The 26,881-nt window shown below is 35.4% G+C and overlaps 1 protein-coding gene across 2 annotated transcripts in view; it reads left to right on the top strand.

The window, feature by feature from the left end:
• USP9X (ubiquitin specific peptidase 9 X-linked) overlaps window positions 1-26,881 on the top strand; it is a 162,332-nt gene that overhangs the window by 66,840 nt on the left and 68,611 nt on the right. The window contains exons 3-14 of one of the 2 annotated variants that reach the window (XM_059385039.1): window positions 4,006-4,151; window positions 6,160-6,239; window positions 8,122-8,234; window positions 9,462-9,680; window positions 12,063-12,178; window positions 12,389-12,640; window positions 12,712-12,850; window positions 15,113-15,265; window positions 16,378-16,482; window positions 20,737-20,943; window positions 22,160-22,296; window positions 23,829-23,977. In XM_059385039.1, coding sequence (XP_059241022.1) covers window positions 4,006-4,151; window positions 6,160-6,239; window positions 8,122-8,234; window positions 9,462-9,680; window positions 12,063-12,178; window positions 12,389-12,640; window positions 12,712-12,850; window positions 15,113-15,265; window positions 16,378-16,482; window positions 20,737-20,943; window positions 22,160-22,296; window positions 23,829-23,977 — 1,816 coding nt within the window. The remainder of the gene's footprint in view (window positions 1-4,005; window positions 4,152-6,159; window positions 6,240-8,121; window positions 8,235-9,461; window positions 9,681-12,062; window positions 12,179-12,388; window positions 12,641-12,711; window positions 12,851-15,112; window positions 15,266-16,377; window positions 16,483-20,736; window positions 20,944-22,159; window positions 22,297-23,828; window positions 23,978-26,881) is intronic. The other variant, XM_059385040.1, reaches the window with a different exon arrangement.

Here is a 26,881-nt window from a genome sequence, read left to right as displayed (position 1 = left end):
GCCAGTGATTCATCAGTCTTAAATTTTACTTACTTTTAAGATTCAAGTATAATTAACATACAGTATTATGTTGGTTTCACATGTACAGTATAATTTAACAGTTCTGTACCTTACTTGGTGCTCATCTCTTTCACCTATCCCCTACCTACCTTCTCTCTGGCAGCTACCAGTTCTCTATATTGGAGAGTCTGCTGGATGTTAACTATACTGGAATTAAAATTTTTTTAAAAAGTGTTTTTTGGGGGATGCCTGGGTGGCTCAGTTGGTTAAGCATCTGCCTTTGGCTCAGATCATGATTCCAGGTTCCTGGGATCAAGTTCCACATTGGGCTTCTTGCTCAGGGGAGAGCCTGCTTCTCTGTCTGCCTTGCGCTGCCCCTGCTTGTATTCTCTCTCTCTAGCAAATAAAAAAATGAAAGTGATTTTTGTTTGTCTCCATTTGTCTTTGTTTCTCAAATTCCACATAGTGAAATCATGGTATTTGTCTTTCTCTAACTTCTTTCACTTAGCATTACACCCTCTTGAAACATCCCTGTTGTTGAAAATAGCAAGATTTCTTTCTTTTTATGGCTGAATAATACTCCATTGTATTTTCTGTTTTATACCTGTATTGTGCATGGAGTTCTGAGTTCTTTTTCGGTGTTTTGCTGCTTGCATGGCTTTAAATAAATACTAAACATTTGCTCTAAAGTCACTTTTTTTTTTTTTTAAAGATTTTATTTATTTATTTCATAGAGATCACAAGTAGGCAGAGAGGCAGGCGGGGAGAGGGGGAGAAGCAGGCTCCCTGCTGAGCAGAGAGCCTGACGTGGGGCTCGATCCCAGGATCCTGAGATCATGACCCAAGCCGAAGGCAGAGGCTTAAACCACTGAGCCACTCAGGCACCCCTCTAATATCACTTTTATTTTAAGGTACACTTGATAATTTTTAGAGCTCTTGGGTTTGTGATATCCACCTGTTAATGCATCTGTATTACATTCTCATCCGTCTAATAGTGGTTGAGTGTTGTGTTTTTTTGGTTTTGGGGTTTTTTTTTGTTTTTGATTTTGAGAACACTGATGATTAAAACAAAACAAACTACATTCTTAGCTACTGTAGAATCCTTCACTTTTGCCTTTTTACTCTCTACTTTTTAAAATTAGGATTTTAGTTACTTCACAAGATTTGACCCTTTGAACCAAGGAGTAATAACCATAACATTAATCATTATCCAATTTATGGATCCATTTGGGAATATACTTTTTACATATTGGCATAAAGGGAATTTCTAAGATCAATATAAAATTTCACTTCTATAATTTTTAAAGGAGAAAGGATATATAATTTCCACAGGAAGAAAATTTTGCCTCTGGTATGTAGTAGAACTTGGTCTTGAATGAAACAGCCTTGGCAAAGGTACTGTGGGCTTAAAAACTCTTGGGTGCAGTTGTTAGGAGGGTGCAAACTTTCTGGAATGTATTTTGGCAATATATATGTCAGTACCCCTAAAAGAGTTTATATTATTGTTGTAATTGTATTTCTAGGAACCTATCCTACAGAAAAACCAAAGTTCAACACAAAGATTTATATATTTTAGAATACCTTTTTTGGGGTGCCTGGGTGGCCTAGGTGGTTGGGCGACTGCTTTCGGCTCAAGTTATGATCCCAGAGTCCCAGGATCAAGTCCCACATCAGGCTCCAAGCTCCATGGAGAGTCTGTTTCTCCCTCCCACCTTCTCCCCTCTCATCTCTCTCTTACACACTCTCTCAAATAAATAAAGAAAACCTTAAAAAAAAAAAAAAACCCTCTTTACAGCTCTGGGTTTGTTTTGTTTTGTTACGTTTTGTTTTTTTAAGATTTTATTGTCAGAGCACAAGTAGTAGAGGAAGAGGGAACAGCAGACTTCCTGCTGAGCAGGGAGCCTGATGTAGGGCTCAGTCCTAGGACCCCTGAGATCATGACCTGAGCCAAAGGCAGAGGCTTAAGCCACAGGTGCCCCACAGCTCTGTTTATGTTGGCGACAAAAGTGGCAAAATACTAAATATCTCTTAATTAACTTAATTAATACTATGTAACCATTAGTCAATTTTTTTAAAAAAGATTCTTAATGATGTGGGAAAACACTCAAATGTTGAATGGAAAGGGCATAGACTTAAGCAGATATAATCCCAGTTTTAAAATTTCGATGGGATTTTTGGCTCCCTAGAACAAAGGTTGCAGGGAAATAATTGGAACTGTCAGCAGTGCTTGTCTGTTGTTGTGGGTATTACAGATGTTTTCATTATTGTATCTTTATTTCTAAATATATATCAGGGGAAGGGGTTTTTTAAAACTTACATTTTTTTTTAAAGATTTTATTTATTTATTTGATAGATCACAAGTAGATAGAAAGGCAGGCAGATAGAGGAGGAAGTAGACTCCCCACTGAGCAGAGAGCCCCACATGGGACTCGATCCCAGGATCCAGAGATCATGACCTGCGCTGAAGGCAGAGGCTTAACCCACTGAGCCACCCAGGCACCCCCTGACTTACATATTTTAAGTGCTAATATTTCTGTTGGGCTTCTAACACTTGAATTGCTATAGATTTCGTTATTTTTCTTGAGACTAGCTCTGTTCTGGATGATGTTCGCCATCTTAAGTAAAAGTTCACCATTTGGTTGCAAATTAGGTCTGTGAGTTCATGTATAAATTTTGTGAGAGCCCCGCGTTGGGCTCTTGCTTCTCCGTCTCTCTCTGCCTGCCTCTCTGCCTTCTTGTGATCTCTCTCTGTCAAATAAATAAATAAAGTCTTCAAAAAAATTTTTTTGTGAGTAGAACATATTAATGGTGATATACCCAGCTGTCTTGAGTACAAGCATTTACTGATGCAGAAGATAAGAGAGGATCCCTCGTCTTCTGTAAGGGCCATCAACCTACAATGGGTAGAAAATTCAAGAACACATGAGTAAAAATCAGGTTAAAATTTAGGTCAGTTTCAATTTAAAAGAAACAGTACCATCTGCTCTCGAAAGAAGAATGTGAGAGTCATAAAGTTCATTTACTTAGTTACAGAAATATTATGTGCATCTAAAGGGGGAAAGAGAAGGATATTCTAAAAATGAAGAATGAAGTGAAAGTGAGTAAAATTAGACCGATTAGTTGAAAATAACGTGGCTTAGGGCTACCTGTGTGGCTCAGTCAGTTAAATATCTGCCTTTGGCTAGGTCATGATCCCAGAGTTCTGGGATTGAGCCCTGCATTGGGCCCCCTGCACACTGGGGAGCCTGCTTCTCCCTCTTCCTGCCACTCCCTATGCTTGTGCCCTCATCTCTCTGTCTTTCTCTGTCAAATACTTAAAAAAAAAAAAAGAAAAAAAAAGACATGGCTTACTTAGAAACCACAACCATGAAGTTTTTGTGTGTGTGTGTTTTTTAAAGATTTTATTTATTTATTTGATAGAGAAAGAGAACGAAGCAGGCTCCCCGTGGAGCAGAGAGCCTGAAGCGGGGCTTGATCCCAGAACGCTGGGATCATGACCTAAGCCGAAGGCTTTAAGCCACTGAACCACCCAGGTGCTCCGAACCATGAAGTTTTAATAATTGTTTGGGTAGTAGTTTGAGACAAGGGAAAATGCTGAATAGAATTTTCCCCTTCAAATTAAAAAATGAAAGTTACAATTCAGAACCTTCCATATGTGAAATGCATTGTTTCATATTTGTACAATAATTCCTATTGTGGCAAGGCTTGTATAATGGGAAACCTGGATTCAAATCCTGACCGTAGAGTTGGAACTGTGTGACCTTGGGCTAATTACTGACTGACTGAATTTGTTTAAATGGCTGTTCAATACTTCTTAGGATGTTAAAGATTAAATAAAATTATTTTAAAACATAGCACAAAGAATACCTGAAACATTATAAGTTTACAATGATTTTATCTTTAAAATTTTATTCTTTTACCCTAATCTCTGTTGGTGTTTGTATTATTAGATACTGTACATATGTTATAAAAACCTAAATCTGGAATATCTAATTTTTAATTAAGACTTCATCGCCTGATTCTTCCAATGAAAATTCCCCGGCAACTCCCCCAGATGAGCAAGGTCAAGGTGATGCCCCACCACAGCTTGAAGATGAGGAACCTGCATTTCCGCATACTGACCTGGCAAAGTTGGATGATATGATCAATAGGTGAGTTTGATTTGTTTTGTTTTGTTTTAAAGCGTGTAATACACAGGAAATCCCAACAGTTCTGCAGCATATTAATTAGTAGTAAGAAAAGAGAGTGGGCAGAAATACCACAGTAGCCACATTGCCTCCTTAAAGCCTTAACATCTTAGCGCTTACCAAGTGCTTTGTAACTCATGATTCTTAATCAGGGAGTAACAATGTCAATAAAAGTTTTTAGATTTATGATGATGACCCAAGCTGGCTGGTGTGTTTCTGAAGTAGAACCATATATGTGATTTCCCTCTTTCAGAGTTTATGAAGATTTTTTTCCCTTTTTTGGTATGTTGGTTGCTACCGTAGTTGGATGATTTCTTAATTTTTGCATGGTCCTGAGGTAAGCCAGGTCATTAGAACATTGAGTTCTTCAGAGCCTGCCTCTTGTGAACCCTTGACTAGCCTAAGGCATTTAACCATCTCAGCCCTTTGTTTTTCTTGATCTTCTCCTCAGGGGCAAGTTCAGAGTATAATTTTTTATACTTGAAGTGGAAGACTCAGAGAGAGTGAAAGTTTAATCTTGTGTACAGGGGAAATTAAGATTTAAAGAAGATAAGGAAAGAGTGTGTAGGGGAATCCCCACATGGCTATGGTCTCCACCAGGCTGTGGGCTCAATGAGTGCATGCTAGGGAGGTGTGACAAACCCCCTCCCCTACCCTAAAAAGGAAAATACACACACATATAAGCATTTGCCTTACTAAATTTTCTTGTTCTTTTTCACTTTATAAAAATAAGTTAATGCTGTTAATGTATATAATAGAAGGGAAACTCCTTATATTTTTTTTCCCAAAGAATTCAGATTACATAAGTAATAAAATTATGTACTATTAAACATGGAAATACTATGTTGATAAATTTCTGCAATATCCTTCTTCTGTACACACATCCCAACAAAAAATTACCTACAATAAGATGTATGCTCTTCACATTATGTTTACTATCATTTGTATTGATTTTTTCTACAGATAGATTTTTACTACATCATTTTGTAACTAGCTTTCCTCACTTTATCTTGAAAATTTTCCTGTTTTTAACTCACTGTTTTTAATAGTATATTTGAAGGAACATATTAACTGTGATTCCAGTAGATACCTGTAGTAATGGTATACAATGAATTGTAGCAAAAAAAAATCAGAAATCCTGTAAAGTTAATGTCCCTGACTATTCTTTTTCTATACAGAGACATAGCAAAAGGTTTTACTGTTGCTTTTTCTTTCTGTCTGGTGACTGGAGGTTGTTAGTAAAGGGTACTTCTTAGCAGACTTGAGGACAAAGTTGCATTATTAGCAAATTCTCAGGGGAAGAAAAATACATACTATATTTTAATGTGAATAAAAGCAATCACAAAGGTGGTATGCATTTGTTTTTAATAGATTACATAGGACACTTTTTCCTCAAAACCAGAGTTTTGGGAGCAGTGAGGAGGAAGGGATATAGGGAAGGACGGCCACAGAGATGGTTGGGCTGCCCTTGGGGCCAGAGAAAGTACCACTTGGGTGCATGTTGCATCCTTGTGGACCTGGAGAGCCACATCTCACTTGACTTCCAGGAAAAATAGACAAATTATGAATTGAGGCAGAATTCTGTTATTTTCCACCTAAATTTTTCTCCTTTGTGAGGAAATGGAAGACCGCTGAGAGGTTCATTGTAACAAATCCTGAAAGAGCACTTTTCTATGAACTTGAACAATAGGTATCTATTTAATTGACACTTGATTATTGTAGTTTCATGTTCTGTGATATTAAAATAATCCCCCCTGCTATCTTTTGACAGTCCTTTAAAAGAAAATTGTAGAGATGACAGATGGAGCTTAGTTTCACAAAGCAGATATTCTGCCAACCTTGTTGTTTTAATATTTTAATGTTTTTTAATACTAATATTTAATATTTTCATGCTGAGGTAATTATAATTAGTCATTTATAGTGCTTTAGAGTACAACCAATAAACTGCTTTTTATATTATTAAAACTCTTAGGCCTCGATGGGTGGTTCCAGTTTTGCCGAAAGGGGAATTAGAAGTGCTTTTAGAAGCTGCTATTGATCTTAGTAAAAAAGGTAAGTTAGGTGTTCTTAACGCTTTTCATAATGCATGCTACTAATAGAGTTTCACTTCATCCCTGAAGACTTTGTTCTCTGTCATAAGCACTTACTGGATATTCCTGGACTAGAACACCTCACTAAGTTTTGCTGTGGCTTATCATATATCCCTGGAGCAAGGGTTCAGAGCCTTTGGACAACCTGCAGGGCATGTTCGTGAACTTGCTGAAGTTCCACATAAAATTTTTGTATATTCATTTTTAAACTAAACTGTCTAGTTTACATGTTGATTTTTTTAATTAAGAAAAGATTTTTCCCCCAAAAGATAAAAAGACTTGAAAGATAAGGTCTAGTGTTTTACCTTGTCTAGAAGTGAAAGCTTGATGATGGAATTGATCATACTTTCTAATTACTTTGGTCTGCTCTAGGTATACTTGAATTCTCTTAGCAAAGGACAACTATTATAATATTCTCTTCGTTTTTGAGGCATTGGAGATTAAGTTAAATGGCAATAACATTTCAGTTTTTGTAATTGGGTAGCCATGGATGTATTCTAACTATCATTAGGATTATCACAGTTGCAGTTGATTATAAAAATTAATCTGCTTACGTCTGTCTCACTCCGTGGCAAGGGTGATATTTCCTTTGTCTTAGAATAATTACCTTCCTTCATTTAAAGAAAGCCTCCACACCTTTTTTAATCTTGTAAAAATACATTTCCAGATGGCAAATGCTTACCACCAAATTTCTTTTGTTTGTTTGCACATTTATTAATTGAGCAAATTTTTGAAGACTTTTATACTAGGCATGTTCTAGGTCCTGACTGTATAATGATATGTAAGAACACCTAATGGTATTTAATATTCACTGACATTCTCTGGACATGTAGCCGCCCATCCCCATCTTTCTTTTCTGGGACGGTGGTTTATTTTGGTCAAGGTTCAGGTTTTTAAATATAATACTGAGTTTAAAAGTCCTCTCTCCTGCACAGTTCAGAATCACAGAACACTTTATATACAAATTGAATAACTTTTCACTTTGTCCTCAAACGTTAGAGATTTTCAAGGGGCACCTGGGTGGCTTAGTTGGTTTAGCGTCTGACTTTTGATTTTGGCTCAGATCATGATCTCAGGGTGGTGAGCTCAACCCTGATGAGTTGGGCTCCGCACTGAGTGTGGAATCTGCTTAAGATTCTCTCTCTTTCTCCCTCTGCCCTCCTTGTACAACCCCGTGCTCGCTCATACTCTTTATCTAACACCAAAAAATAATACTTACAAAAAAAGTTTTCTCTGTGTTTGGCCAGGGAGGGCATGTGGCTCAGTTGCCTTTCTGAAGTCAGATGAAATGAAGCAAAGCTATAAAGAAGCATAGATGCTGGGGCAGTGAAAGACACTGAGACAAAACAATTTATCTTACTCAGTGAAACACTTAGGTAGAGTATTCTAAGGGTATTGGTGTCTAGCCAAAATAAGATTTTAAAAATAGTTGTGAAACATCATTTTCTAAGTTTTTATTTTCAGAGAGTAAAATGCAATGAAGCATTTAGATTCCCTTTCAGTGGTACTGGTAACCATTTTACATTTAAGGTATAGAGTCCTAATTTGAAATGTTTTCAATTCACCTTATTTGGTTTGATGTACTTTATACAATTAAGTAGTTTTAAAATTCATTTAAGATTTTGTTTCTGAATCAGTTACCTTTTTGACACATAGAAACTTTGATAATACTTGTCTGTTTATCTTTTTGATCTCTTAACAATAGATAATGGTATAAGTTTTTTCCAAAGCTAGTCTGAACTTCTTAGCTATTAGTGAAAAGTTTATTTTTACCATGTAATTGGGCATTTTGAGACAATCAGAAAAATGCTTTCTTTACATTCATTTTTCTTCCCTTTTCTTAGGCCTTGATGTTAAAAGTGAAGCTTGTCAGCGATTTTTCCGAGATGGGCTAACAATATCATTCACTAAAATCCTTACAGATGAGGCAGTGAGTGGCTGGAAGTTTGAAATTCATGTGAGTCTTGCATTTGACTTTAATCAGATTTTCATAGTGATGCCTGTGAATGTTTTCTCATATATTTGTAAAATATATATTTGGTTGTATATTTGATAAATTAATTGATTTAAAGGGTGTAATACTGAGGCACTTTAAATATACTTGTTATAAATAATAATTTCTATCAAAGGAAGCATGATCTTTTGGAGTGTAAGGTTTAGAGTTAGAACTCTCCTGGATTCTCAGATATCTTGTGACCCTAGCCAAGTTACCGCGTTTCATTAATTGTGAGATGCACCACAGATTCATTTTATGTACCACTAAGGAAGGAGAACACCCAAGATGGGCAATCTGGTATCTGGGACACAAAGGGTCAGTGTAGAGAAGTAAACTTAATCATACAGAAAGAGATGTGAAAGAAACCTGTTCTGTATGTCTCAACCATAGCATCTTAGAGGGGTAAAAAGTCTCCTGAGAATTTAAACAACAAATGACTATTCAAAGAGTTTTTGGTAATTTGAAATCAAATTATACTTTCGAAACAAAAAAATCCTTAAATGGTCTAAAGTTCATGGTATGCCCAAGTGATTGGCAGAAGTAGACACAGTTTTTCTTTACAACACCTTCAGTTGAAGAAACTCCTATGCATTGATAAATGAAATTTGAGAGAAAAAGTAAAACATGCATCTTAGATTGATGAAATGCTGTAAGTACTCCAAGTCTCTGTTCTCTATTCCACTCTGGAAATCTGGTCATAAGTTGTGAGGCAGATATTTTTGTGCTCTGTGGACTATTTTTCAAATACAACCATAGCACAAAAATCCCATCATCGTACTACCTTTGTAAGTGAAGAAATGGAAACTTTGGAGATGCTGTCAGACAATAACAAATCTGTTCCATCTTGGATAATTAATATATTGTGTAGATTTTAGAATTGCTGCTTCTTGTGTACAAATTCCAAAGAGGGGGAAAAAATAGTAATTTGGACCTTGTCTGTAGACACAGGGCAGTGTCTACTTCATTTCATAAGCTGTTGCAAATGGCTTTTTAAAGTAAGTACTATATAAAAGATAGTAAATGTTCATTTGGCATTTTGGTATATCAGTTTGATCCCAGTATTAAACATTTGATCAGTATTAAAATATGGAGAGATCATAGTTAAAATACAGTTAAGATGGGAAGATATTTCTATTTGGAGTTGCAGTGTTTTGATCTTACAAATGCCCTTTCTTTCTCATATAACAGAGGTGTATTATCAACAATACTCATCGTCTGGTGGAGCTATGTGTGGCCAAGTTGTCCCAAGACTGGTTTCCACTTCTAGAACTTCTCTCCATGGCCTTAAATCCTCATTGCAAATTCCATATCTACAATGGTACACGTCCATGTGAATCTGTGTCCTCAAGTGTTCAATTGCCTGAAGATGAACTCTTTGCTCGTTCTCCAGACCCTCGCTCACCAAAAGTGTGTTGGTTTGTTATTTTCATAATTAATACAGTTTTGCTCTGCCACAGAGCAATAAAAGATCTGACGTGAGGAAGGGATTTTGCATTGTTTTGTGTTTTGGATTCTGTTTTCTTCCCCAGCTTTACTGAAGCATAACTGTCAAAATTGTTTTGAGTTGTGTTTTTTTGTTTGTCTTTTTGTTTTTTCTTTCTTTTAGCTTTCTCCATGTAGTTAGTTCCCATTGTCTTCTGCTCAGCCCTTTGGGAAATAGTCATAAATTAGGTTATATGAAGCAGGCCATACTTTCCTCATTAATAAGAATAGAATAGGAGGTGACTTTGACCCAAGGCCATGATCACTGTGACATTCTAATGTTTTGACTTCAGGGTCAAGTATATATCCTACAAATGCCTGATAATGTGGCATTAAAGTAAAATTATAAAAATTCTAAATGGAAGCAAATAGTAATGAAATATCTATGTGTGTGTGTGTACACATATATGTACACACACACACCATTGTAAAAGTTCTCGAATGTAAATTATCTATATTGGCATAAATAGTATTCAGAATAACAAAGCTATCCCTAAACTGTTCATCTTTTAATAAATATTAGATAATATATAGTTTTTAATTTTTAGAATTTAGGGAGAGTTTTTATTTCAGTTTTTTAAGATTTTTATTTATTTGAGAGGAAGAGTGAGCAAGAGAGCACAAGCAGAAAGAGGGAGAAGCAGACTCCGCACTGAGTAGAGAGCCCCACCCAGGTGCACCTTTAGGAAACTTTTTAATATTGTGGGCCTTGTAAAAAGGAAAACCCAGCCAGGAAAATCTGAATTTATACATAAAACTTTAGGTTTATTCTGTTAAAAGTGAAAATCCTCAAAATGTGTTAAACGATATGTTATAGCTGAAAACATAGGAAGATTAGCTTTAGACTTTTTTAAAAAATTTTGAGCACATATATGTATACATAACTATTGAGTATATTGGATTGTTAGTCTCATTCCAGTTACTTGAGAAATGGAAATACAGAATTGCTGAATGCCATAAGGGACTGGGAATTAAAATGCTCAGCTTTTTAATTGTTTTGAATTAGCTTCTTAAGACCAAAGAAAAATGTAGGAAAATGCTATAATGAACTTACATAGAAAAGTGTCGTTCATTTAGTGGAGAATTTAATTGATTTTGACATAAAATCCTATCAAAACTACCTTTAGCTTACATATTGTCTGTTTGAAAGCAGTCACCTTATACTTCATTTTCCCTTTGTCCTAGACATGTTTTTTTTTGTTGTTTTTGTTTTTGAGTAGCTGTATAAGTTATTTTTGCTTAAGGACTTAGCAAGATTACCTTTTTTTCTCCCCTTGGTTTTCCCTCAGTGGACTCTGAAATGTGGTCTTTTAGAAGAAACCAAGGTATAAAAGGTTATCTTGGGTACATAAATTTTTAAATACATTTGATTGTAGATCTGTATATAATCTCTTCATTGTTTTAAGTTTTTACATGTAAGCATGCTTTAACACCACACACCATTGGCTGTTTCAGTTGCGTTGTACCGTTAGTTACTTCTGTCCCTTACAGAAGAGTTTGAAAGATGATCCATACTTAACTGCATTGTGTTTACCTCAAGCTGAGAACTGGGGCCCTCATGTGAGCCAGCAAAAGCATTAACCAGTATGTTCTAGTTAAGAACAACAGATAATAATACCAGTGGTTAGCTTTTAATTAATAGTTTGCTCTCAAGCTTTCAGATTATTGTATTTATAGGGAACATTTAATTATTTACAACTACAGTAAAAAATGAATTCAAGGGGCGCCTGGGTGGCTCAGCGGGTTAAGCGTCTGCCTTCGGCTCAGGTCATGATCCCAGGGTCCTGGGATGGAGCCCCACATTGGGCTCCCTGCTTGGCAGAGAACCTGCTTCTCCCTCTGTCTGCTGCTCTGCCTACTTGTGCTCTCTATCGCTCCATCAAATGAATAAATAAAATCTTTTTTTAAAAAAATGAATTCAGACATTATCTTAGGTTACCAAATATCCTTTCCTTATTTTTCAAAGATTTTTTTTTTTAATCCCCCTAAACTTTAAATAATAACTTTCAGATAATAAGATACTCTATAATGGGATCTCTGAAATAGAAACATGGCTTCTAATTCCTGTTCACCAGCTCTTTTGGTAAATCCAGCTGTGCCCTACTGATCTGATCTGTACTGCTGCTTATGCTTTTTTCTCATAGACAGGGATTACTGTGAATAATATGTAATTTATTTCAAAGATGATTTTACATAATTTTCTGTTTCTGAATTTCCTATTTCTAGTTTGTTTCAATCAAATTACTTCAGATGGTGTTTTTTTCCTTAAAAGTAGGAAGTCAGTCTTTTTCTTTAACTCTATTACAGGGTTGGCTGGTGGATCTTCTCAACAAGTTTGGCACTTTGAATGGGTTCCAGATTTTGCATGATCGTTTTATTAATGGATCAGCATTAAATGTTCAAATAATCGCAGCCCTTATAAAGTAAGTTTGTTTTCAAATGGATCTTCAGTGTGTTCTAGGAATTGCTACTTAATTCCTTGGTAAAAAATTTTCTTTTTTTCAAGTATGGTTTCCTCTTTAACTGATAACTTGGATTTTTTTAAAAGCAATGTAAGTAAGTCTGAGTTTAGTCCTAGTTGATTGTAAGAAAGTGAGTATTACAAGAGGTTTTTTTTGTCTTTCTTCTTTCAGACCATTTGGGCAATGCTATGAGTTTCTCACTCTTCATACAGTGAAAAAGTACTTTCTTCCAGTAATAGAAATGGTTCCACAGTTTTTAGAAAACTTAACTGATGAAGAGCTGAAAAAAGAAGCAAAGAATGAAGCCAAAAATGATGCCCTTTCAATGATTATTAAATCTTTGAAGAATTTGGCTTCAAGGGTTCCAGGACAAGAAGAAACTGTAAAAAATTTAGAAATATTTAGGTTAAAAATGATACTTAGGTAAGATGTTTTCCTCTTAAAATAAACTGTGAATATTTAGAATCCTATTTAACACTGACTTTCTCTTCTAGATTACTGCAAATTTCGTCTTTCAATGGAAAGATGAATGCACTGAATGAGGTTAATAAGGTGATATCTAGTGTGTCTTACTACACTCATCGACATGGTAACCCTGAGGAGGAAGAGTGGCTCACAGCTGAACGAATGGCAGTAAGTCCTTTGGTTCTTCTTTCATGAATAAAAATCTGCCTAAGGCAAAAATTAGAATGGCTTTACTTAACATAGTAATAACATTTTAAAGAAAACCTTGAGACTGGGACATGTTGGGACTGATTTATGACTCTTAATTCTCAGAACTTTTTGTAATAACATAGCTTATTTGGTAGTGATACAGGTAGCTTCGCACATCTTTGATAAATTTACTGCTGAATGTAGGTATTCCAAAGTAATTATAAGCTTGTTGGGAGGGTTTGGTTGAAGTGGAGTAGATAAAGGTGATCTTGGGGATAGATTGGATAGTATCTGGTACCTGATGAATGAAGTGGCCTATCGTTCACTTCACTGATGCCACTTCCAGATCTTAAAACAGGAAATACAATTACTGGAAGAAGGTGTACATGAATTAATATTTTATTATTTTAAGAACCTCACTTAAGCACTTCTGTGCATACTGTTCTAATGTTGAATGTTTAGGAAACTTTACCATAGATCCTGCTTTTTTGCCCCCCCCCCCCTTTTTTTGAAGCTGTCATTTATTTTAGAGAGTTACACAAGTGGGGGTAGGGGCAGAAGGAGAAAGAACGAAGGAGAGAGAGAATATATCCAGCAGACTCCCCAATGAGTATAGAGCCTGGCGTGGGGATCAATCCCACAATCCATAAGATCATGACCTGAGCCAAGACCCAGCTGAGCCGCCCATGCACCCCTTACCATAGATACTTCTCTATTTTGTAGTTTTAAAATACATAAGTATGCCACTTAAAAAATATTGGAGGAATAACTTAGTGCATAGTATCTGACAGTACTGAACAGACATCTTAACAGAACTGACCTTGCTCTCATGGCAGCTTCAGTTTAATAGGGGAAACAACTATTTGGATGTGATAAAGAGGATGTGGAAGAAGCATAGACATTGGCCCTGTGTTAGGGGTTAGGTGTAAAACATCTGATTTTGTATATGTGATTTGTGCGTCTAGTTTGTTGGGAAGCTGAACGCTGCTTCTCAGAGTATGGTCTGTGGTCAGCTTCTGGTCCTTGAACCATTGCCAGTGCTAGAGGAGTACAGAAAATGGCATCAAATGTTTAGAAACTTCTGTAGCAATTTGACATTGCCTCATACTTCCTGTGTTTTACAAACGTACCTGTAACAGATTAGAAATAAAAATGGACCTTTACCACCTGAGAAGTGTGCTTATCCAGCACATTTGGGGGCTTAATACTTTATTATTCTCATTAAGTTGAATACTGTAAAATTAAACAATATGGGCTGTTACCTTTTTGTAATAAACCTATTACCTTTTTGAGAGCAAGGTCAGTTCTGTTAAGATGTCTGTTCAGTACTGTCAGACACCATGCACTAAGTTATTCCTCCAATATTTTTTAAGTGGCATACTTAAGTATTTTAAAACTACAAAATAGAGAAGTATCTATGGTAAGTCAGTTTTCTTCTATTGGTATAGAAAATAAATGCCATTCAGCAACATAGTGTAGTGTTACAGAAACACAGGCTTATGAAGCATGTAGCCTTATTTTCAGTTCCACTTCTAACACTTCTGAGCCTGTTTACTCTTCCATAATAGGATAATATTTCCCTCATTGGGATTGTTTGGAAGATTAAAGTGCTACTGGATAAGCAGTAGTAGCATAATTGGTTAATAAAGCAAAAAATTAAAAGGGCGTGTTTTCACCAAAATCACAACCAGTGTAAGGAAACCAAAGATCTTAAAATGGATCTTGTTGCCCACTCTGCCTGAACCATGGTGCTTGCTATACTTAAATAACACTTCCTTGTGTAAGTGCTAGAGTAGAACCTTTTTTTTTTTTTTTAAGATTTTATTTATTTGACAAAGTAACAGTGAGAGAGGAACTCTAGCAAGGAGAGTGGGAGAGGGAGAAGCAGACTTCCCATGGAGCAAGGAACCCAATGTGGGGCTCAATCCCAGGACCCAGGGATCATAACCTGAGCCAAAGGCAGATGCTTAATGACTGAGCCACCCAGGCACCCCTGGAGTAGAATCTTCTTAATAATTGCACTATTTCTGATTCATGGAAACATTTCTGTATGTGCAAAATTGTTATGTGAAATTACTGGGTTTTTTCATAGTTTGAATTAAAACAGCACATAAACCTATTACATTAGTCTGTTTTTTTTTTAATTCCTACTAATGAAAGTGTGAATAATATTTCATACATTTTTTTTAAAAGCTCCTGTGTTTGTTTCTTCTTTAAAAGAAGTTTTTGAATTATGTTTAGGAATGGATACAGCAGAACAATATCTTATCCATAGTATTGCGAGATAGTCTGCATCAACCACAGTATGTAGAAAAGCTAGAGAAGATTCTTCGTTTTGTCATTAAAGAAAAAGCTCTGACTTTACAAGATCTTGATAATATCTGGGCAGCACAGGTAAGAAGTTTCAGATGTGACTCTTTGCTTTTTACAAAAAAGATACTAAAAACTAAATAGAGTAGTTGTGAAACAGGATGACCGCTTACATGGTTTGACTTCTGGTACATTTAAATGCTCATGATTTATAGAAATCTTATCAAGAATCTTTTTAAAATAGCCAGTAATACATATTTTTAAAGATTTGTGAAAGAAAAAAGATCTATGTAGTTATTTTAGAGAGAGCATGGGGAGGGACAGCAAGAGGGAAAGAGAAGAGAGTCTTAAGCAGACCCCATGCTGAGTGCAGAGCCCGACAGAGGGCTCAACCTCACCACCTGAGTCGAAACCAGGAGTCGGATGCTTAACCGACTGTGCCAACTAGGCACTCTGAAGCCGCTAATAATATTTTAAATATTCATCAGTTGCGTATGTTTGGTACAGGTTAGCAATTTGGGGTTTTTTTATTTTGTTTTGTTTTTTAGTATTCATTACAAATTTTTGACTGAAGTATTTTATTCACACAGTGTTCTATTAGTTTCTTCATAAACTTAATTCGAAAAACAAACTTCAGTGTCAGTAGAGTTAAAATCACTAGATTGATTTATGTAGACATGTAATAATCCAAAGGATTTATAGCTTTTCTGAAAGAAAAGTAAAGTTTTTGGTTTCAGAGCTAGAAACTAGGTGATTCCTTTGATTACCTCAATGACAGGTTTTTACTGGGATCACTTGGAAGTATTGTTGAGTTTTAGATTACACAGCTTCATTTTTGAGTCTGTAGAAACCAAGGAAACATTCAGTTTTCCTTTTGAGCGCTTATGGTTTCAGTTTTGGAACAGTACCATTGGTGTGCCTTATTGTAATGTTAAAATTGACCCGTTTAAATTCAGTAAATTCAGATAAAGGCTCACATGAATTCCCAAGTACACATTAACCATGTATATCAAGAAATTAATTTGTCAGGTTTTAAAGGCCAGTTCTAAAGCATTTTTTATATGTATGAATTTTGTTATGTTCTACCCTTAGATAAAGCTGGTGGGAATAGTTTAATAGCTGTCAGCAGTCAATATACACAACTTTATCTGCTGTTCAAATTCTAATGTGCTATGTTTTCTTTGGTTTTTCAATAGGCAGGGAAGCATGAAGCCATTGTGAAGAACGTACATGATCTGCTGGCAAAGTTAGCATGGGATTTTTCTCCTGAACAACTTGATCATCTTTTTGATTGCTTTAAGGTAATAGCATAGTAAAGTTGTGCCACTTTGTTTTAATAAAATTAACTTATTAGATATTTGAGTTGCTCTTAGTCAATAAATACTTCAATAGAAATTATTTAACAATTCCTGGTGTGAAGGAATTGGTCGTCGTTTTTGTTTTTTGTTTTTTTTTAATGAGAAATTTTTGGTTTTTTTGTTTTTGTTTTTGTTTTTTTTTAAGATTTTATTTATTTATTTGACAGACACAGCGAGAGAGGGAACACAAGCAGGGGGCAGTGAAAGAGAGAGAAGCAGGCTCCATACGGGGCTCAATCACAGAACCCTGGGATCATGACCCAAACTGAAGGCAGCCACCTAATGACGGAGCATCCAGGCTCCCTCCAGTGAGAACTTAATGTTCATTTTTATAATAATAGCCCTTATAAATACGGAATCTTTTTTAAACTCAGGTTGTGAGTTTGGATTCCTTTTCCCTAGCAGTTTGAATTTTTATTAATAGGTTCAGGTGCTCTGTAGGACTTCAGGGAAGGACGATTGGTTGCAATAAAAAATAAAGTGTCAATAATGGGATTACCAATATCTTGATGTACACAGGCAAATGGAAGTGTAATTTATAAGGTAGCCCAAGAGTGCCCCTATAGCAATACCTGCATTGGTATCATTTTAAGGCCATATTGTGTTGTGGTCTCTCTATGGTTGCTAGTATTAGGTTTGTAAAAACCGTATGATTGGTAAATATGTGGATTAAGAACATACGACTTTAAGGCAATAGCAGTGTTCACAAGGGTAGAGGTGTGTTGTGTTAACAACTGGCATTGGATGATAAAGGTATCTTGTTTAAAGTAACAGTTACACTGACTGCTTCGGGAACATAAGTTGCCACAACCATCTTGGAAATAGATTGGTATTTCTTGAAAAGTATAGAATTTTCTGGACTCATCAATTTGACTTTTCAATATATCCTCTAGAGGAACTCATGCATATGTGTGCCAGGATAACACTTTAATATTTGCAGCAGAATTATTTGTAATAGCAAGCAAGAGAATGGATAAATTGTGGAATGTTCCTACAGTGAAATAGTTCACAACAGTGAGAAGAAGCAGATTTGAGCAATTCAACCACATGGATGAGTCTAATAAAAGTTGAAGAAAGGAATAAAATCATATAATTCATATACCTTGATTGCATTAACATAAACTTCAGATTAAGACCCCAGCTAGCTTCTCAAATGTTGCTTACCATGTTGTTTTTTGATCTAGGTAATTGTTACACAGGTGTTTACATTATGTACTTTAGTAATGGTATATATTTATACCTTTCTTGATGGGTATTTCCCAATAGAAGAAAAAAATGTGAATTACTGGCTTATACCTCAGACCAGGTAAATCTGCATTACTTGGTATGAGGCCCGGGAGTCTGTATTTTAAGCAGCATTTTCAGATGAATCTTAAGTATATTAAAATTGTAAATAATTGCCTTACGGAAAAATTCAGTTTGAAATCTATCAAAGGCAGCTTAGGAAATAATAGAATCCGTTATCATGGGTACTCTAAAATTAATTGTCATTCAGTTTTAATCTTGAAATGACTTCCGAATTCGCACGTACATGATCAAGATGGCCATGGTAGAAATAGAAAAGAAGAAAGAGGTCAATTGCTGTTACAGCCCCCGAACCCTCCTCTTCTAAGGATAATTTAAATATAATAACAGTCTAAATACAAACATGGATTGCATTCTTTTTTTCCCTCCCCTTGGCTAAGCTGGTGTTTACTGAGCACTTGTTATTTGGTAACAAGCACTGTTTTTTGAAATATTGAAACTTTGTCCTAAAGATGATTCAGAGGAAGCATGAAGTCCAGATCACTTTGCAGTTCTTTATGGACTGGAACCAAATGATTTCAGACATGTTGATTAGTTTTTATATAGGTATTTGCATAGTCTAGTTTTAAGTAAGTCTTTGTTCTTAAAGCAGTTATACCATTGTACAGTCACGTCAGGGTTTTCACATCCTTGCCAGCAGTTGTTTTTGTCAGAATTTTGGATTTGTGACAGTCTGCTTGGTGTCAAGTGTCTCGTTGTGGTATTGGTTCTTAGATCCTTGATCACTAATGAGGTTGAACACCTTTTTATATGTTGCTTTTTCTTTATTTTATTGTGAAAACCCTACTGAAGTTTTGTTCCTAATTTTTCCTATTGGCTTGTTTTTTTCTTAGTGGTTTGTAGGAGTTCTTGGCATTCTCAGTGGTAGTCCTTATCAGTTCAAGTGTTGCAAAGAATTTCTCCCAGTCTGTCGTTGGTCTTTTTCACTCTCCATATGGTGGCTTTGGATGAATAGGTGTTCTTAACTAATTTTTTCCTTAGTTGATTTTGTGTGTAATTATTTTAGTATATATCCCTCAGAGATGAGTACATGAAGGAAAAAATATTATCATTATCATACCTAAAAAAATCTAATAGTTCTGTAGTACTGTCAAATAGTGTTGAACTTTAGTTTTCTCAGATCATTATTTTTGACATTTGTTTGAATCAGGATCCATACTTTGTAATTGGTTGTATCCGTCTCTCTTTGAATCTAGTTTCCCCCTTTTTCTTTTTCATTCTCCCTGCAATCTATTTGTTGAAGAAGCTATAATTAATGATTGTTGTGTTGTTTTATATCAATAGTATAAAATACAGGCTTGTGGAGGGTTTTTTTTCCCTTTTGCTAGAATACTTCATAGGTGGTCATGTGCTCTTAATTCAGGAGGCATGTAATGCCTAGTTACTTTTCAGTTAACTTTCTTAAGATCTTTTTTTTTTTTTTTTTTAAAGATTTTATTTATTTACTTGACAGAGATGACAAGTAGGCAGAGAGGCAGAGAGAGGAGGAAGCAGGCTCCCCGCTGAGCCGAGCGCCCGATGTGGGGCTCGATCTCAGGACCCTGGGATCATGACCTGAGCCAAAGGCAGAGGCTTTAACCCACTGAGCCACCCAGGCGCCCCACTTAAGATCTTCTTAATTGTATATCTAATATTTCAGTTTTTTTCATGTATCCTTAGACGTTTTTATATTTTTCATAATTTTGAGGGGTCTATGAGGAATTATAAGTATGCGCTAAAGTTGTCTTCCAAGATAGCCCTTATTTATCAAATTGTAAATGTGTAATAATCCCATTGAAAGAATATCCTGTAATTAGCATAGTCATCCTTCTTTTGTTTGCTGTTAGGTTGATTTCACTTTATTTTCTAATAAAAACTCATTAGCAGCTTTATACCTACCTTTCTCATATTGTTTAGCAAAACATCCCTGGCCTTTACCCATTGCATGCCGCCATCAGACACACCTCACCCCAGGCGCATTGAATAAACTGGGCATTTGTAAAAATACCATTTTCAGAGGGGTTTTTTTCCCCATTGTGGAGATTTTAAATGAGTGTTGTATCTTCTAAATTGAAATGTAATAGCACCATGTCATTTCTGCATATTAGAAATTGTTTTTATTGGTTAAGAACAGACTTTGTTAGACTGTCTTGTTTTTATATGATTCATGCACAGTGTTCTCTCATCAGTTTTTAAAATTTATTATGAAAATCTTTGTATATATCAGGTTGTCATTGCCATCTTTTAATACAATTTTTCTTTTCTTTTTTAAGATTTTATTGATTTGAGAGAGATCACAAGAGCAGGGTGGGGTAGGGGCAGAGGGACATTGGGGCTGAATGCCATGACCCTGGGATCATGACCTGAGTAGAAGTCAGATGCTTAACTGACTGAGCCACCTAGGCACCCCTTAGTATAATTTTAAATTCACTAATAACAGACTGAATCTCAGGCAGTGGTTTTCAGCAAGTCAATTCCGCACCTTTCACCCCCACTATCAGAGATAATTTGGCAGGAAATGGATATAGTTTTTGTTGTCACAGCTGGGAGGAAGAGTTGCTACTAGCTTCTACTGGGTAGGGGCTAGGGATGCTGCTAAACATCGTACTGTGCACGGGACAGCCCCAACAACAAAAATTTCTCCAGCCTAAAATGTTAGTACCAAGGTTGAAAAACCCTGATGTTAAGTATTTAACTATAAAGAGGGTATTGTTTGGTTGGGTGTGGGGTTGTTTGTTTGTTTGTTTGTTTTGGTCCTCATGTTTAATTCTGCCCTATCTTATCTCAGTTATTACTAGAATAATTCTGTGCTCAGGTGTGTTTTTCCCATGAATATAGTTAATTCCATGATGCCTGATTTTATCACTGATGGGTAAATTTGTTGTTTCCATGTCATTTAAATTTTTTTTCTAGGCCAGCTGGACAAATGCAAGTAAAAAGCAGCGTGAAAAGCTACTTGAGCTGATACGTCGCCTTGCAGAAGATGATAAAGATGGTGTGATGGCGCACAAAGTGTTGAACCTACTATGGAATCTGGCCCACAGTGATGATGTACCTGTAGACATCATGGACCTGGCTCTCAGTGCCCACATAAAAATACTAGATTATAGTTGCTCACAGGTAAGGTGAACCTTCATTCTCAGGATGGCTTAAATCTAGAATAGTTCTACATCTTTTGATGTTAGTTTTGAAATGATCTTCAAGAATTGACTCACTTCCTTCGTGTAAGTCTGTCTTCCTCATGTTAGGTCTCTATGTCAAAATTTTGTGTATCATCTGAAAAGCATTTTAGTCTACTTGGGAGAAAGACAGTATTAAAAAAGAGAAAACCAGATTATATGGTAATAACATTGTCAAATGCGTGGTGCTAAAATTACCAGTTTCAAATAGATCATAAGATACTAAAGCTGATGAGGGGCTTAAGAGGTAAGAGATTTGAGTTTTCTTTGCTCACAGGGAAATTAAGAAAAATTAATAGAATTTTCTAAATGGTAAAACATTTTGAGCCTTGCCTGTGAGCAAATCACACAACAGCTTCCCTGTATTCTAACTTGTATCATGTTAACTATTAACTTATGGTAAAATGAAAATTGTTGATTAAATAATTTTCCATTTGTTTAAACTATTTGCTACACTGATGAACTGAAATTTAGGTGAGAGCTAGTAAGCTCAAGTAGGTGTGTGTGATTCTGATTTTTTTTAAAACATTTAAAACATTTGCTCGTGACAATTCATTAAATAGTATATCAAATACTAATAACCTTCAGTTTGAATTATTTCATTAAACAGAGACATACACACAAAAAGTAATCCAAACTTAAACTTCTTAGGTGCAGAAACCTGCATTTCTGATTACTGTTGATTTAGGGGAAGGAATAAATAAGGTATGAGGAGTGATCATATTTGAAATAATTTTGAGTTTGTAATACTTTTATGTGTCCATCTTTTTGTGTATATGTCCATATGTCCTTAGTTTTTATTTTCGGTGAAACTCTTTTTAGCTTAGTTGCCATACCATTATTTTCTTGGTTAAATAGAAATTTTTGGTATCCCTCACTATGCTAAAACAGTCCCATGTAGAATAACAGTTGGGGTTTTGTATTACTGCTGAATTTTATTATATGATAAAATTCTTTGAAACATTGGATAGTGCTGTTTCACTTTTTGTCATTTTGGTAGTAAATGTGAAATAAAAATATATTCATGCTTTTTAACACTGCTAAGCTCTTTTCTGCCATTATTACATGCTTGTGATAATTTATAAGAAGCCCTATTTTATCTTTGGAGATGGAGTTTTCCTGTGTATGGCCTATCTAAAACTTTATTTTTGTTTAAGGACCGTGACACACAGAAGATCCAGTGGATAGATCGCTTTATAGAAGAACTTCGTACAAATGACAAATGGGTAATTCCTGCATTGAAACAAATTAGAGAAATTTGTAGTTTGTTCGGTGAAGCCCCTCAAAATTTGAGGTAAGGCTTTTAACAGAAAGTCTGAATATTTCTGTTTTTACATCTTATTGGGAAAAAAATAGCACTGTAACTTGGTAAAAGCATATTTTTCAAAAGAAAGTGGGAAGTTGATAGGCTAAGGGAAAGGTTAATTTAGAACAAATGACATATTCACATCCTTGATTTTATTGATGAGAAAGTAAGCCACAATTAAGTGATAAATACCAGAATCAGCAATATTCTGTATTACTCATGAAAGATGATAAGATATAGTTTAAAATATTTGATTGATTTTAGTTAAATTTCTGTTAGTGGTATGTATGTGTGTGTGTGTGTTTATACATACATACATATATGTGTGTGTGTGTGTGTGTGTATTTATAAATATTGGTCTTTAATCATCTTACATGCCAAATTCTGGTTAGTAGAATAATTTGTCCTGGTATTTTTTAAGAGTTGGAATAGTTAACGTGGAAAGTTAAAAATAATGTTCAGAGAGAGAGAGTGAGAGAGCGCTAGGTGTTAGTACCAAGAATATTTATAGTGTGGTCAGGATTCCTGGGTACGACCATTGTGTCTAAATAGTCGTATCTTGTAAAGATTTGCTAATTGAAAGAAACGTGATTTTCTTATGTGTAAAATTAGATGATTGACAAAGATCCTTTGCAGCTCTAGATTATTGTGATTATGCCTAAGACAGAAAAGGCCATATATATTTTGGTTTCAGTGGTTGAACTTTGTCTCGGTTTTTTCCAAAGGCTTGAAAAAATACGAAATTAGAAAAGCTGTAGGGATAAACAGTAGAGAAAATCCAGACACGTATCTTACTAATAGTAACATTTATTTGAGAGACATATTTTTATTGAGGGGCCACTGTACGTAATGCCTTTTTGCCTTTCTCAAATGAATTAATTTTTCTGTTGTAGAAAGAGTAGTTTACATATTGTTTCACAGTACAGTGGCTTCATCTCCACTAGAATAGTCATGGCTCTGAGAGGTTAATTGCTTTCAGTGAAGGTAGCAGAACATGTTGGAAAGGAACTAGATGTCTTTCTGGTGATACCTGTTGGCAAATACATGTACAAACCAAGTGTCCCAGAATGTACCTTGAAAGGCTAATAAATAAAATTTTACAGAAAGCATTTTCTTTGATCAAATTCTTCACTATTATGACATAATGTTTGTGATGCTAGTACCCTAAGAGAGTTATGTTCCTGTTTTATAATTCTGGACATAACCATGTTAACATACACAAGTGCTCTATTATTTCTGTGGTATAGGAGTAGAGAGGTTAGTCATTGAAGTAGATGCCCATGTTGAGATTGGAGAATATTAATGTATAGTTTCCATGTAAATAATAATGGAATAAATGTCTGATTTTTGAAGCATTTTTTTCTTTTAAATTACTTGATATTGTTATTAAAGTAATGGCCAAAAGTATAATTCTATCATGAGGAAAACCATTTAAACATTTTTAAGTAGTAGCTAAGAATTTAGATTGTATAGGCTCTTTTGAATGCAACGGAGTTTAATTGCCTAATTATATTGTTAAGTTCTTCTCGTTTCAGTCAAACTCAGCGAAGTCCCCATGTATTTTACCGCCATGACTTAATCAATCAACTTCAGCACAATCATGCCCTAGTTACTTTGGTAGCAGAAAACCTTGCAACTTATATGGAAAGCATGAGGCTGTATGCTAGAGGTATGTATTATAAGCTCACATGAAATAAGGGAAATAACAGAAACTTCCCAGTAATTTTTTTCATCAGTTACCTCACAAATGGACACCCCAAGTATTTGAAAGATGGACGATAATGAGTCTTATTAACTGTGTTCCTTTGTGAGTTTCTGTTCCATTTTTACTCTGAATTTTTACCCACCATAAATTCCGAGCCAGCGTTTCACAGCTTTTTCTTTAGTGCTTTCCTTCCCCGCTCTCCTAGTTAAATTGATTTCTCTTTCTTCTTCGGGAGTTCTGCCTACCTATACTGTGTCATTGCTTGTTACCTTCTTTGGAATGTACTGGATTTATTCTCAACCTTTGTTTCCTTACTACCATCACCTTTATTTTTTCATGAAAACTTGTGTTGTCTAAGTCTGTTCTTGTTTATGTTGTAGTCCCTTTATGAAATAAGGATTTAGGATTATAAGTCTTTCAGACTGTGAATTAGAAAATTCATAAGAACAATGATGTGAAACTACAAGAATCCATAGGTTTATGTTGGTTTTCAAAGTGTGAATTTGTTTAAACATGTTAGGGTAGAGTTTCCTGAGGTTTCAGCAGCCAGTTTTTACGTTCCTACCATATGTAGAGTTCTGTTTCGATACTCATTTTTGCCCTCTGGCAGTTGAGTTTATCTGTGCCTAGGGTAAGGATGGGTTTTCAGTGCAGATTCCATCTTGTAGGCCCAGCTTTGTTGCCATAGCCATAGAAAAAACTTTCTACTACCACTGCTAGAAATAGAATTGAACATAATGGTTTCTGAACATATACTATTGATTTTAATATTTTATAGTAGGTAAGAATCTGGAGGAGCAAATAGTTATATATTTAAAATAGTATTTCTAACACTCATTATTTGGAAAGCAGATTAGACCCTTGGCATTCTTGAATAAAATCCCGAGATGCTTATAAATCATAGGATTTGTTTAACACAGGGGTAAATATCTATCTCTATATATAGATATCTCTCTATATATATTCCCATCTAAAATTTACATAAACATAATGGAAAAATTAAGCAGCTCTTCAGATATGCCTCCTAATTGTATTGACTCCTTGGTTCTTCCATTTACCACCTCTGGGCCAGCTGAGTCCTCCAGAATGTAGAGCTAGGTAAGCTGTCGAAGCATCAGGTGGCTAAGCACCAGGCAGTGGTCTTATACTGTTTCAGGCCTGAGTTCCTTCTGAGCAGCATGACAAGACAACTGGAGCAATACAGGAACATAATCATGTAATTTATGTTCTGTACCAAATGCAACCAAAATCTAAGAGAAGTATAAGAGGTTTCTGTGTAATACACCAAGTTGTTCCAGCATCTGGGCTCAGTTTAACATAATGCAGATTCTTTGTTATGGTCTCCTCTCTTGCTGGTACAAAGTCCTTACAAATGCCATTGCAGGCCTTCCCCCCCAAAATGGGGCCATATAAATCATAATGCGCTGCATTGCTGATTTTTATTTACTTTATTTGTATGTGATGTTTCAGTTCTTTTCATTGCCAGAAATTGAGTACTATGCTGTTGGGGTGTTCAGGAGTCGATGGTGCATGTGCAGTTCAGCCTCACTAGGGTCAGAAGCTTTGTTTTAGTCCAATTCTCCATGAGTCATTCCCTCCTCTCAATTTCATTGTCTAAAGAAGTCTTCAGGTTTCCCTCCTTAACATCTGAGCCACCCAGGTAGCCCTAGTTTTCCCTCCTTAAATTTTCTGTAGCTCCAGAAAGTGAGAGGTACGGCTCTTCATACAAGTGAGATTGTCTAGATCTGAAAATGACTACAAACATACTAGGTCAAGTTAAAGTATGCTGGGACAGTGCCTGGCACATAGTAGTAGTAAGCTCTTGGATTTTTGTTACTGACGATTCCCTGAATTCGTTGACACACCTTCTCTTTCTCCCAACTTTGCTAACTTTTCCTTCTTTCATACAGTACTCTTCAGATTAATACCAAACAGTTATTCCTTAGATCCTTAAATATGGAGAGAGGGGCTTGAGTACTTTTTAAAACTATTAAAATCCTTCTGTTATAATGAACTTTCCAGAGTATTACGTCACTTCTGTGGTAACATCAGCCACCAGTTTCTGAACTTGAAATTCTAAAGTGAATTACAGCTTTTGTCTCTGTATAATAGAAGTAGTTCATAGATCTCATTAGGTATGAGACATTTCAGGTTGACATCAAGCTTCCATAATTTCCCGATACTCTTAATTTCTGGTAACTATTCTGTCAGTATTACATATATGTCCTGCCCATATTTCATCTCCACCAGCATCTTTAGTTTTGGAATAAAACGTTTTTACAGTAGTGTGGTCAGCTGATTTACCTCCTCTTTTAATATTACTTAGATAAAGTAATGAATTTATTAAAATTCTCTCTAATATTTATTCATGTGTTCATAATAATGGTGCTTTCAGATACTAGTGCATACAGGGATCCTTGAAAAGTTTCTTCGTGCATACAACAAAGTAGAAGACCACTTTTAATTTTCTCTCACATTTGCCTTATTGGTAGGGTAGTCATTGTATTATTGACTTGAACGCTTATTGATAGTTTTATTTACCATTTTTCCTGGTTTCTGAATAGAATTGTAGGACTCATTTTTATTATATATCATATGTTTGCATTCTGTTTTCTAAGGACTACCACTTCCAGTGACCTCTTTCCAGTCTCTTAGATCCAATACTGGACATTTTTAGGAACATTTTTTCACATATAAGATTTCTTCCTGAGCATCATTAACCAGCAGTGCTGTCTGTGTTAGGGTCAAATCCTGGTCTAGACTTTCTCAGCTTTGGCTCATTCCTACATATCAGTCATGAAAAACAGTTAAATTTGTGTGGGCTCTTTGTGAATAAAAAAAAAAAAAAAAGGAGCATTCATTTTATAA

This window comes from Mustela nigripes, chromosome X (assembly GCF_022355385.1).
Source record: "Mustela nigripes isolate SB6536 chromosome X, MUSNIG.SB6536, whole genome shotgun sequence".
In the NCBI taxonomy this organism is placed as follows: domain Eukaryota; kingdom Metazoa; phylum Chordata; class Mammalia; order Carnivora; family Mustelidae; genus Mustela; species Mustela nigripes.
The sequence above is the reverse complement of the archived record's forward strand: the minus strand, read 5'-3'. Positions and strand labels throughout refer to the sequence as shown.